Consider the following 13378-nt stretch of genomic DNA (forward strand, 5'->3'; position numbering starts at 1 on the left):
TAAGATGCAATCCCTAACTTTTGTCTCTTATTGCATCTCTGTTTGAACCGTAAATTGCACTTGATGCCAGACTGAGATTTGCTGTGAAGCTCAAATCATGAATCATTATTATAAAGTATCTTTATGAATTGGTTTATTTATTATAAACTTGTGTTTATAAAAGAGATTTTTATGTAAAAAATTACAGATTGCAGCCTCAGGGACGCGAGACGCATAGCCAGATATGTTTTAGATATGGCGGTAACGTTATAATAAAATCCACTTTGGACATCACAACCGGAGCGAAATCTGAACGGCTCGATTTCTGACATACTTGCAGGGATAGGCACACTAAAACAAACTTACTGGGTTCTAATTTTTCACGTTTTCTGGTCTGCTAGATGCACCCGGGCCCCAATCATAGCACTTAAACACAAAAGTGGGGTTTTCAAATGATGTAAAATAAAACGGTTGTCATGTCACTTGCAACGCTTGCCCCGCCTCCGGATGTTTCTGATTGGTTCACTACTTTTGGAATTGACATTGACGACCAGCGCTGCATGTAAAAGTAGCTTTTTTTTTTACTTGAAATGGTGTCTTAAAAACACGATGCTCGTGTGCGAGGCACTTCAAAAGACGTGAGATGCGAGCATAACGGTCATCCATGTCCATCAAACGCGTGTTTACATAGAAAATCAATGGGAAAGTTCAGTCTGAATGGCCTCTTAATATATCGCACAACAGGCCGGTGCATTCTTTATGTGCGAGCTCAAGTTCAAAGTCTACTCCTTATACTAGTTGGACTTATTTTAACTTACTTTGTTATTTTTAAATGAAACAATAGTTGGTCCACATGGAAAATCTTTCAAAACATTTATTGAATATTTAACGAAAAGGTTCTATATGACGTTGTTGAATTTGTTATTCCCTGATTTTTTTTATTAATGTCTTTGCATGGGCTTGTAACATGTAAATCACTAGCGCTGAGACTTTATTTTTTCAGAAAATGTCGATCTCATTTTTGCATTTTCAGCTGCAGGAAGCGGTCAGTCGCTGTTTCTGCAGTTCATTTAGTATTGTTTTTTCAAGTTTGTGCAAAGGGGGTTTACTGCTACTTGGCATTTATTTTTTGAGCTTGTGGCCACACCTAATAAATAGCCACCAAGAGTGTATCACTGGCTCCAGTGCAGTTGGTGTAATAGGACACATTCCTACATGTGTATGTCTCTCAGCTTGCAGGCCTCGATTGCCTCATATCTGTGGGCTCATGGCCTCTCGCATCCCAGGCGTCCTCCATATCTCATTATGTGTGTGTAAGAGCTTCTCTGTGGTGTTTCTGCAGGTCTGTGAATGCTTGACGCAAGCCGTTCTTATGAGTGAAAGTATCTTGTGGAAAGTGTACCTTAGTTTGTAGTTGTTACTGTAATGTTTCAGTATTTGTTGTTTTGGTTAGGTTTGAAAGATCAAGGTGGAAGGAATGTTTTCTTTTGGTATTTGGTTCTTTCTCACAATCTCTCTTTTTCTTCCTCTCTTTCTTCAGAGGATTCATCTGATGCTGATCTGTGGTTGCTGAACAGCTGCACAGTGAAAAACCCTGCAGAAGATCACTTTAGGAACTCCATCAAGTAAGTTTTCATAAAAGATTCTTTGAAGCAGTGCTGTTTTAACATAGCAGAGGAGAACTGGCTCTCCTGGCTGAATCATTCTGAAAATTTGAACTATATTCATCTTGATGCAGTGTCGCAGTGCATAGAAAAACGGAAGCATCGCACCGCATGCACATCGCGACCGCATCACTTACTTTTTATGTGCACAAATTAAATTAACGAACTTGCACGTGCAAAAGACGCAAAATGTGAATTGGGCTTTAGGCTACACATCATAGACCAGCACATAGATAAAATGCTTGCTCAATTCAGAATGGATACTTGATCAGTCTTTGCCATCTTTTAACACAAGTTCAGTTACCATCAGATGTTTAACCACACCCCCACCCACATTTTTGCTATATAGTGGTGTCGTTATGATGCTGCAAAAATTGTACCAATGATTTTTCTAAAATGTCCTAAGATCTCTTGGTCTCAGTGACAGCCCAGTTGGTCTGTACATTTTTGGTCACTTACAAATATGGAGGTATATTTTTACAGACATTTTACTTTTTTGATTTTGCTTGGGTTTTCTATGATGTATTTTGAAGGTTGTGTGATGGAGTGGTTTAAATCAGTTGCTAAATTTTTCATTTTTAAAAATGTGTTTTATGTCCTTTTTCTCATAGTCTCTTCTTAATATCTTAAAATAGAATTGTAGAATTCTTCATGGCAACATCTTGCTCCTCACAGTGTGAGCAGGCATCTTACATTACCCAGAGCCCCAAGCGTTAACATCAACATTAGCCCTGTTTGTCATCAGGACAAGGGGCCCTGCACTTGCCTGTCTCTTTACTGAGTTCTTTATGGGCTGCCTTAATGTGCCGTTTGGCATGTTGAACTTATTGTTGAGGCAGACGATAAGGGAGCTGGGGACAGGGAGACGGCACAGAGCGGGTCAATATAAATTGCGATAGCAGACATCTCGCGTACAATCACGCAGTCTGGCAGCTCTCGTGTTTAAAGAAAGTATATGTGGTGGTTAATTTATCATTCATTATTGCAGGGAACATTTGCCCTTGCGGATGTCCCGTAAATGTAATTACTCCTCATGTCATGCTGGTGGTCTGCCGGCCTACGGTTTATTCTGCTTTAACGCAGAGGAAGCTAAGGGGAGGCACGTAACTGTTTATTAACAAGCTTTACATCTGAAGTCTGGGAAATAAGCAACTTGCGGGCATAAACGCATAAAAACAGATTATTAAAGGAGGTTGTTAATGAAGATATTTTGAAGAAGGAAGTTGGGAACCGAACAGCACTGGACCCCATTCACTTCTATTGTATGGACACCAACCCTCATGCCTATAACGAATTAAAAAACATTGCACATACATGTAAACAACATTACAACTTGGCAATCACCCCATGGGGTCTTTAAGCTCAGTGTGTCACTATCTGAATATACTGTATACCTTGAATGAAGCTTGATTAAACACGTCCATCAAAAGGCATAAATTCTAAGGGTAATTTTACTATTACACATCTGGTGTAATGTGTGGGCTGTACGGAGGTCATGTCTGTGTGGGCTCGCTGGGTTATAAACCAAACCTTTAGTATCCGTGATGTGAATGTTGTGTGCATGTGTGAGATAAAGTCCTTCACTCCATCAGATCAGCCCGCTGCGGCTTCATTCCGGACACACATGGAGCTGCGTCTCTGTTGGTCTCCCTTCACACGTACACGTCCTGCGACAGCTGTCTCCCATCTCCATCACACCTTTAATACACACCAGGGTTATTTGATTAAACTTTGATTATCTTTCCTCTCTTATCCCAGCCCGCACTGCACCGATTCCTGTTTAAATTCAAGAGAAATCGTTTGGTTGGCAGCGTCCGCCCCTGAGAGACGCAGACCTTTTGAACGTCTGTTAATTTACATAAAAACTGTCAGATTAAAGCAGAGTGATGTATGCATTTAGATGAGTTCCCACCCCGTGGGTATTGGTTGGTTTGAGGGCAACTGCGCGTAGGGCACGCGGAAGGCAAGTAGTGGGGAGGCTGAAAATGCGTGGCAGCGAATTCTGGGATTGAAGAACGGTTTGCTCTCATGCTGTTAGACCTCACTCTGATTTATGCCTCTGACAAGAGCTTTAACCCTGCATTAGCGTCGACTCCATCTCACACGTGCTACCATGAACATTTGATTAGTAACATTCATCTTGAGTTGAATCGCAAGTATCTCGCAAAGTCAGTCAAGAACACTTTGCGGTAAAATTTGAGAGATTTCTTGAGATTGATCATTTATCCAACATCATTCTTAGAACTACATTTATTCATAGCGGTGAATGACTTGTTTTGTTTTCCTCCTAAACAGTCAAACTGGTGTCATGTCAGATGGTGGTTTGAGGTTGTCAGAATGTGGTACTTGGATCAATTATTCCTTAGCTAACCAAAACGGTCTCCACGGACGTCATCGTACGAACATTTGTGTTGTTACAGCTGCTGGCCGCTTCCATCCAAACCAGCAAAAGAGGACCAACCACACGAAACCAATCCTGTGGGCTCACACGGTACACGTTTCTCTGTCACGCACGTCTCTGGATTTCATACAGCTGCCGGTTTTTCCCTGTGATCCCTGAGCCGATATATTGTCACATCACACAGCAAATTTGCTGGCAGTACGTCTGATTAATAAGAGACGAGAGCTGTCGCTTTGAATGTGACGTTAAATTCTTTTGTAGGTTTGTGATTTCCATTTACAAAATGTCTGCAAGTGTCCACATGGCCTCTACTTGGATGCAGCTGAAAACCCTTGAAAATAAAAGAGCAAATTTTGGCTATTAAAGGGGAAAACTAATCAGGAAGTAGCTATCAAATTCCGAAAACCAACATTTTCTCATTTACGGGGTTCATTTTTGAGGAAGGCGCAGCAGTAATTGTCATTTCCACGTAATTTTATTCATTGTCTATGCCGTCTCTCGAGTAATACAAATTAACTTAAAAACCCAAACCTCACAGTCGTCTTAATCGTAATGAATATGCAAATATTATTGAAATTAGTCAGGAGAGAGTGAGGTCTTTTCAAAACCACGCTGTTCCGTACCAAGAAACGAAAAGAGGATTTCCACAAGAGAGAGCGACGTAGACGTAGTGAAAGAGAGATTTAAAGAGCCATTGCTGTAATGCAAATGCAATTACAGCTCCATTCAGTTGCACGGCTGACTCCGGCGCTGGGTCGCCTCGCGCCTGCTATTGTGGCTTCGAGCGCAGCGGTTGCTGGGTTGTTACAGTTGATTTACATATTGAATTAGTGCAGCGTCTTGCCAGTACGTGAACTCCACACACACTCGCGCTGAGAGATGCACATGCGGTTCGCTGTGGCATCTGTAGGCTTGGAGGCAAATGCGAGCGTAATCTGCAGGGCAAACATGAATCGTTTACAAAGACCAAACAACAGAAGAACCTCAGCGAATGCTATGAAAGAAATGGCCGTGCTAGTCCAATGTAAACATGCACACAAAAGAACAGACGTGCATATTGTGCTCATGAATTTTCTTTGCAATCTGTAAATAAACATTATTGTGAATATTCACTCTCTGTCTGTCTTTATCTCTCTGTCTTCAGTTTTCTGTTTTCTCTTTCATTCTGTCTCATAAACACACACACGTTAATTTGGTCAATCCATGTGTGTAAGCCACTGTTGTCAGTCATACTTTCTAAGGCGCATATCACCAATATTGTTTCTATACAATGTGGTTTAGGGATTCAACTGCACCCCAAATCTTATTATTGGTGTGATATACTATAGGTGAAAAATATCAAGCTGACTTTAAAGAACGATGGTGTGTCACACAGAGGTGGTGCGTTCTCCTTACGCTAAAAATCACGTGACACCTTAGAGAACAAGCCAGTTCAGTTCAATTGACTTCAATTATATTCAATTATTCAGTCCAGTTATATTCAATTGAATTTGTTTATTTAAATTAAGGAATTGATTATTTTCTTATGTGTCACTCGGTTTAAGTCAAATTGTATTTAATGTTTTCTTTTCCTCTTAAACTCTTTAAAATCTGCATAACAATGACCTGGCAGCCTGTCAGACATCATTCACATTGTCTTTATTTCTTTAAGCTTTTCTTAATTCAAGGCTTCTGAATTGAAGGTTTGAACATTCAAACATCTTGTGTTTATGTCACTTATAGACACTCACAATGCATTTTATTCTTTAATGTGACTTATCACTAAACAGCAGCATATTTGTTTGCAACAAAGAGGTGCATTGTAACTGTTTAGAATTATAAACTGGTGAAATATTTTGAACAAAAATCCCATTTTAGATGTGCACAGCAAGACAAGGTACATTGTTAAAGTCCACACTATAAATGTATTAAAGGGATACAAATTCTGTCATCATTTACTCACCCTCGAGTTGTTCCAAACCTGTATACATTTCTTTGTTCTTATGAACACAACAGAACTAAGAAATGTATAAAGAATGTTTTCCTACTAATGGTCGCCAAGAACTGTTTGGTTACAAGCATTTTTCCCAATATCTTCCTCTGTGTTCATTAGAACAAATAAATGTATACAGATTTGGAACATTTTCAGGGTGAGTAAATGAAGAAAGTTTTTTTATTTATGGCTGAACTGTTTCTTCAATATAATTTTTTTTAAGAGCTATGTTCACACAACCAGGTTACATAAACACGAACTGCTCACTTTGTTCGTTCTTCGGTGTCACATGACTACAGTTGGTGGGTGGCAGCAGTGTGCTGGTGACAGCCCTCACAAAGGTTTCCTGGAGGGCGCACCGCCTGGCACACGGCTGGTGCACACCCAGCCACCCCTCCTCGTGGTGGGTCACACACTCGCTGTGTTCCCCCTCTTCCCCTGGTACAGCAGAGCAGAGCCCGGCCATTGTGCACACAAGCGCAAGAGAGAAACAAAGAGGTTCAAAGATGAGGGACCCAAATGAAAAGACATCATGGCAGCTGTTGAGGTGAAAGAGAGACAGAGGCCATGCGAGAGGCACAAAAAAGGGTTTGTTCAGACCCAGAGCACCTTTATAGCTCATTAGATTTCTAAGCCTGATCAGCATATGCTCACTTTAGTGGAAAAGATTGAAACTTGTCTGGGATATGTTGCTTTCATTAGTGTCTTTCAGACCAATTTTTAGTGGAAATTGAGTTTGTTTGTTACATTGTTTTTAACTTAAATAGTTTTACATTTAAAGTCTACAAAAAGATGGTCCCTACACGAGGATTGGTATGTTGGATGCATGGAACCATTACAGTATTTTTCTGTTGCAAGTGGAAAAAAAGAGTTAAAACCCAATAGACTTGCATTTAACTGAGCAGCAATCATAGTGACATATTTTCTTCGGTAACGTTTGTATTTTTCTTCATGTCTACCTCTTCTTTCTTTATTGTAAAGACCCCCCTGTTGACACAGCACATGGAACTTTATGTGCTGTATATCTCTGTTGCCAGAGGATTTGGTCCGTCTCTGTTCATTGTCATGGGTTTAGCTCGCCGTACAGCATGACATGACTTTTAAACACTGATTTTAGAGCCACTTTACCCCTAAAACCCTTCCCAGATGAACACGGGCAGACTTATTAACACAAACCTGACGCACTGGGTTTCAGAGCAGCAAAATAAAGTAGTTTTTGCTGACTCGTAGGGTTTAGTGAAAGTGGAACCTCCTGTAACCTGTGGTTTTAATTTGCAATTTTTTAGGAACTTCATACATGCAGTTTCACACTGATAATATACCGAGCCGTCCAGTACACAAATAGACGTGTGTGTGAAGGTCATGTGCTCGTCTGGCCTTTAGGGGGCAGTGTCCTCACATTGACAACAATCCTGTACGTGTTATTGGATAAGAGCCTCGTGTGAGTTCAGTGTGTCAGACAGCAGATAAACATCATGAATACAGCTTCACACAGCAGCTCAGCAACAGACCTGACACTCTCGCCACAACCCTAATTAAAACGTATTATTAACCAATTAAATCTCAGGACTTAGAGTTGAATGTTTCAGCCATGGGCTGGGTGAAATAGGATGAGCATATAAGCTCTTGATTACATATATTAGATATTGAATATTGCCTGCAGTGTGTTTATTTAACGTCTGTGTGTGTGCGCGTCTGTGTATGTGTTTGAGGAAGCAGCTGTACAGTCCCGGGTCATTGTTACACTCAGTTAGTACATTCTTCCCTGTTGAATACCTGTGACCACTGGCTCACAGAGAGCATGATGAGTAAACACACACACATGCACACAAACGGTAACAGAGCAGGAGAAGTGATGATATTCGTGTCTAGCATGAAACACTCATATGTGACATTTACATTTACATTTAGTCATTTAGCAGACGCTTTTATCCAAAGCGACTTACAAGTGGGGTAGGTATGTGACCCTCGACCACAAAACTATTCATAAGTTGCATGGGTATATTTGTAGTAATGGCCAACAATACATTATATGGGTCAAAATAAGTGAGTTTTTTTTATGCCAAAGCATAAGGATATTATGTAAAAATCATGTTCCATGGAGATATTTTGTAGACTTCCTTCCGTTTTTATGAGTGGATGCAGCAAAATCACCAACACAAATGGCCAAAAACACATCTTCAAACTTCGCTCACTGCTGCCTGCTTTTTGGGAATGACCCACTCAAGTTTGGTATCTATGTAAAGCTTAGAATTTCAGCCTTTGGGTGCATCTACTCCCTACAATGTCATTACAGCACTAAGCCAATAGAGTGCATTAAAACCAACCTCTTTCTTCTTATCAACGGCCTGCTACAGCGCCTCTGATTAACAACTTTAAGATTAATATTTTTTTGCACCCTCAGATGCTAGAGTTTTAAAAAAGTGACATCTCGGCCAAATATTGTCCTATCCTAACAAACAATACATCAATAAAAAGCTTGTTTCATATGACATAAAAATCAAAATTTCAAGAAATCGACCCATCAAAATGGTCTGGGTCGTATATTTTGCTGAAAATGCACTACATGGTGTATATGCTGTGACTGATAACAGTTTAAACTGTTTTGGCTGCTGTAACTGTGAAGTATGGTACGTTTGCGTGTTTATTTGTGAGTGTGAAACCAAAGAGTTCAGAATTACACAACCGCGTTTCAGTATTTTATATGATGTGTCAGACTGCAGTGGTGGGCCCTATGTGTTGCCGAGGGACTCCGAAATAGCAATAACATGGCAAAAATTTGACCACCACCACAAACTAAAGGTGTTCAGGGGTTTTGAAATGTACAGTGGGGTTTGTGTTTTTATTACCCATGTTTAAAAAAGGGGAAAAACGTATATTGCTTTTGGAGAATTGCAGCCCTGAGGCAACAACCATATCTATTGCAGCAGATAGGGAGAGAGAGATAGAGAGATAGAGAGAGTTCTTAATAAGGTGTAGCTTAATTTCAGGTGTGAGCAGGCGGTGGTAGGAGCTTCCTGCAGGTTTTTACGAGCACAGCGATGGATTAGCTGTAATTTAATTTGCAGGTTATGGAAGCTCATAATGAAGCTCACTGCTATTAATGAGGGGGATTGTTGAGCTGTTTTGTTTTCCTTAGTGTCCCTTTTAACTTTTATTTGTCCTTATGAGGTTCCCTGAGGTCTTGGGTTTTCGCCTTGCTATTGAAGATTTTCAGTAACGTTCCCTTCAAGTTGAACTCCAGTCAGCACCTGTTAAAATGTCAAATACGGTTTAATACAGTGAGTTTGTAAAGTGAAAGTTCACTCACAAATGACTAAATGTAGATATATATATTTATATATTTATTTATCTATATCCCAATTCTTCTGAAGCTTTATGTTGCTGAAATTCTTCCTTTCCACTCTCAAAACATTCAAATGTCCATTCATAAGTTACATGAAAACTGATGAAGTTTGACATTTTAGTAATGTCAAACCTGCCATCTTCGACCTTTGAATACCCTGTTTGAATTGGTCCTCAAATTGCATTTACATTTGTAAAAGTGGAGGACTGTCGGGGTTGATTTACAGCCGATAATGACTTAATTATTGAATGAATGAATGAATTTATTCATGTATGTTTGTTTGTTTCACATATTGACATCTCCATTCACATTTTGCTTTCAATGTGTATGGAAGAGCAGTTTTTACATGCTGCCAAACAACCACAAGAGAACAACATGAGGGTAGAGAAAAGACAGATTTGTCATATTTGGGTGAACGAGTCATTTAAATCGGGCTTGAAATGAGAAGATTTTCTCAGGATAAGGGTTGTTTTATTTACTCATTGATGACAAGACCAGTGTTCCTTGAGCTCTAAGAGTCGGAGCAAATAACCACAGATATTAGATGACTTGGAAATGACAAACGTTTAAATTCTTGTCAGATTACAAAATGCAACAACTGCTTTTCCACACCAGAGTGTCTGCACAATACCCAAAGTTCATTTCATTTTTATTTATAGATTCTGTCCATCAAACTTTGGTTTGAGAGATTGTCTGTCAAAGTGTGGATGTTAAACCACTTTTAGTTCAGGCATGTTTGTTAAAAGAATATGTTACTGTTCCTTTTGATGTTTAGATTACATTTTTCATTGACCTTGTGACACCTTTGCAAAATCGCAAATTGCAAAATGTAAAGCTAAGGATTAAATCCAAGTCATTACAAGACAACATACTTTTGACTCCAGCCAGGGTTTAAAAAGTGTTACATTTCAGATCAGTGATAAACAATGACGCCTTTAGTGCTGCGTGTTAATTCAAATCTGTAATGGTGATATTTCATCTTGCCATATGAACTTGATTTTATGATTCAAGTTATTCGGCGTTATCATTCAAATTACGCTGCTTTATAAAATATGATAATTACAGTTGGGATCTGTCGTAATTGATGTCACCATTTCTGAACTCAATTGTGGATAGTTTATCCCGCAGCTCTCTCTGGTTTCCAGTACATCAGCAGTGCAGTGGCAGGCTTGCGTTATTTGCTCCAGAATAAGGATGTCAGGGCTTGGCCGCCCCATGACCAGGTCACTGCGACAGCCAATGGTGCCGCCTCCTGCTTTTAGACGGAGAGATGAATCGAGAAGAGGTTATAAATAATTGAAGAGAGATGATATGAAAGATCAGGAATTTGTTGGACTGGGAAATATTTCATTGTCTAAGGAGGAGATGAAAAATGGGCGTGTTATCGGCGTGGCATCCCATCCTAATTCCCCGATGTTGCTCTCACAAGAGTAGAGGCCTGTGCTTAATCATGTGATCATCACTCTCCGTCTGTTATGTGGTGAGTACGCCTCGCCCTCTAATTATTTTCCTGTTGCCTTCCTACCTAAAACCGCGGCTGTCCCCCGTCCTCCACATGGCCTGCTGTTTGTCTCCTGTCTGATGTGCAGAGAAGATTGATTGTAGTGGAGGCCTGCAAGTTCACCCGCCTCTGGAAGTCAACAGTTGATAATGAGTTGCGCCCTCAGAGCAAACGATTTTTGTCCTGTTTTCTAACCAGCACTAATTAACTTGTAACACTCCAGCATGGCAGGACGGGACAGAGCAGGAATACCAGTGTTAGTGTTTGTGGAAAATGGAGCAAAAGCATGTCTCCACTTGTTAAAGGGCCTTTCATTGTCAGTGAACTACAATTAGAACTGAAATCAATATTCTCTGCTTTGTTTTTGTGTTATTTTCTATACTGTGTGACATTTACTGTGAAAGAGAGGATGGGTTTAGACACAGTATATGAATGAGTGTGTAAACACAGTAAGGTGTTGTTTAGCATCTTTTTTGATCCGCAGTATGGCGAGATGTGATACTAGTTCACATCTTTACTCTAAGGGTGCATTTACATCAATCAACACTGATGTGCGACCAATAAAAAAGTGCAAAACAATCCAAGCTCACACAAATCCAAGGAAATTCTGCATTATACTGTACTATACATGCCAGGCCAGTAGTTGGCGATGTTACTGTGATTGTTTGTGGTTTCACATAAATGATAGCACCACAGCTTTCTAAAACTTGCACTTTAAGGCGCAAAAGTTAGCATTTTCCAGCGCGAAAATGTGACCCAGCTGAAGTCATTTTTATTGTCGTCTCCATGAAATCATCTTACAAAATCTTGATCTTAAATAAATCTGTGAAAATATAATGTTGATATGTTTAATACCGACTAATTAACCTTGTGTTTGTGAAACCTTTTTAGTTGAACACATCATGTAAACGGCCCTGACATGTCTCCTGAAATTATGCTGATGTATCATCACTATGTAACCGGTGTGGAGACACTAGAAATGACATTATAGGAAGGCATGTTTATGTTGAATAAAATGACGATGTAACTTTATTTGTTTGAAAAACTCAGGTACATTTTACAAATCTATAAAAAATATGTTCTGAAAAGTAAGCAAACATCTGGGATAGATAGACTCAGGAGGCTGTGCACAGCCCACTTAACTGGCGGGGCTTGACAGGTCTGGCGTTCTCTGAGATATCTGACGTTCTGGAAGATCTTGTCTGGTTTGGCACGAGAAGGGCTGTTGTCCCTCTATGGGTCTGTTCACAGCGGAAATGAAGGGAAAAGACAAGTTTTCGAGCCTGCCACCCCATACTTATTCTTAAGTACCTGCTGTCAATCACCAAAGCGCCTTCATAACAGCTTGATCTTTATGCCTTTTTATCGTTCCACTTGGATGGTGACCAGCTACTTCCTACCTATCAGGTGTGCTTACCTTGAGGGCCTTCGGGGCTGTTGTTTACGGATGTTAGGTGCTGTGTTGAGAGCATCTGCGATGGAGTTGTGTGTGAGTTTGTTTGTGGAGTTGTCAGGAGGTCTCAAGCCTTCGGGCAGAGTGAACTGAGCCTGTAGATCATTGCCTCCAATTCTCGGCAGTGTGGAGATTTTCCACTGCGTCTTCACTCACAAGCTGTGTGATCACACTGGAGACTGGTCAGAAGCCCACCGGACATACCGAGCACTCCGTTATACCAGAAGATTTGCATTGTTACAATGCTTACAGTGCACTATTACTAAGCACTCCAGTTGATGAAACAATTAAAGTTAAACAGACCGTCACCAGTCATCTTTTTCCGAACACATGAGTTTTAAAATATACCAATAGTATAAACAGATCAACCCAATTTGCATGTCATTTATACCCAAGTGTCAAAGCTGCAGTGAACAAGCTCTAATTGCAAAGAAATTCATACGCAGTGGTCGAGATTTGTTAGTTTGTAAGCTAATATGTTATAGCTCGTGCTGTGAACCTGGAGGCCGTCCAAAAACTCTCCTCGTGCGGAGCCGTCGTTTTATTTGTCTCATCGATGAGCAGTTTCGCTTTAAACAGAAATAGAGGGTGAATGCAAATCCACATTGGCTTGGAGCCTCGTAGACATCTCTCACGGCCCCAGCGGGTTCAAATGTCTTCGGTTCGGTAGCAGAGCGTGATGACAGCATGCTCACGTCTTTTTGCATGTAACGTTATACATACAGGATGCGAAAGCTTTAGAAATATGCACGTAATCAAACGAACCTCGTTGAACACATCCATCTTCTTCCACCGCGTCGCAATTAAAAGGATCAGGGGAATGCGTGTTTAACAATAATAACCAGCCCGAGTTTGGTACTTATGTTTGGATATTTGATATTGCGGCGTATGTAAATCAAACTCGGGCATTATTACGTTAGTATTCATAAGCCTGTCTGATTACATTGAAGTTAATTGATAACACACACACATAAATAAATAATTGAAACGCTGGAATGGCTTCAGTCGTGCTTAAATGTAAATTATGCGCTTACATTAAAAATGTAAAAACAGAGATAAGTT

The 13378-nt window shown here is 40.2% G+C and overlaps 1 protein-coding gene across 2 annotated transcripts in view; it reads left to right on the forward strand.

Moving 5' to 3' along the window:
• The window catches only part of cdkal1 (CDK5 regulatory subunit associated protein 1-like 1), a 322974-nt gene that overhangs the window by 59936 nt on the left and 249660 nt on the right, over window positions 1–13378 (forward strand). For both annotated transcript variants that reach the window (XM_056762570.1, XM_056762571.1), the window contains exon 4: window positions 1520–1604. In XM_056762570.1, the coding sequence (XP_056618548.1) occupies window positions 1520–1604 (85 nt within the window). The remainder of the gene's footprint in view (window positions 1–1519; window positions 1605–13378) is intronic.

The sequence above is a fragment of the Triplophysa dalaica genome, chromosome 12, assembly GCF_015846415.1.
Source record: "Triplophysa dalaica isolate WHDGS20190420 chromosome 12, ASM1584641v1, whole genome shotgun sequence".
NCBI classification, from domain to species: domain Eukaryota; kingdom Metazoa; phylum Chordata; class Actinopteri; order Cypriniformes; family Nemacheilidae; genus Triplophysa; species Triplophysa dalaica.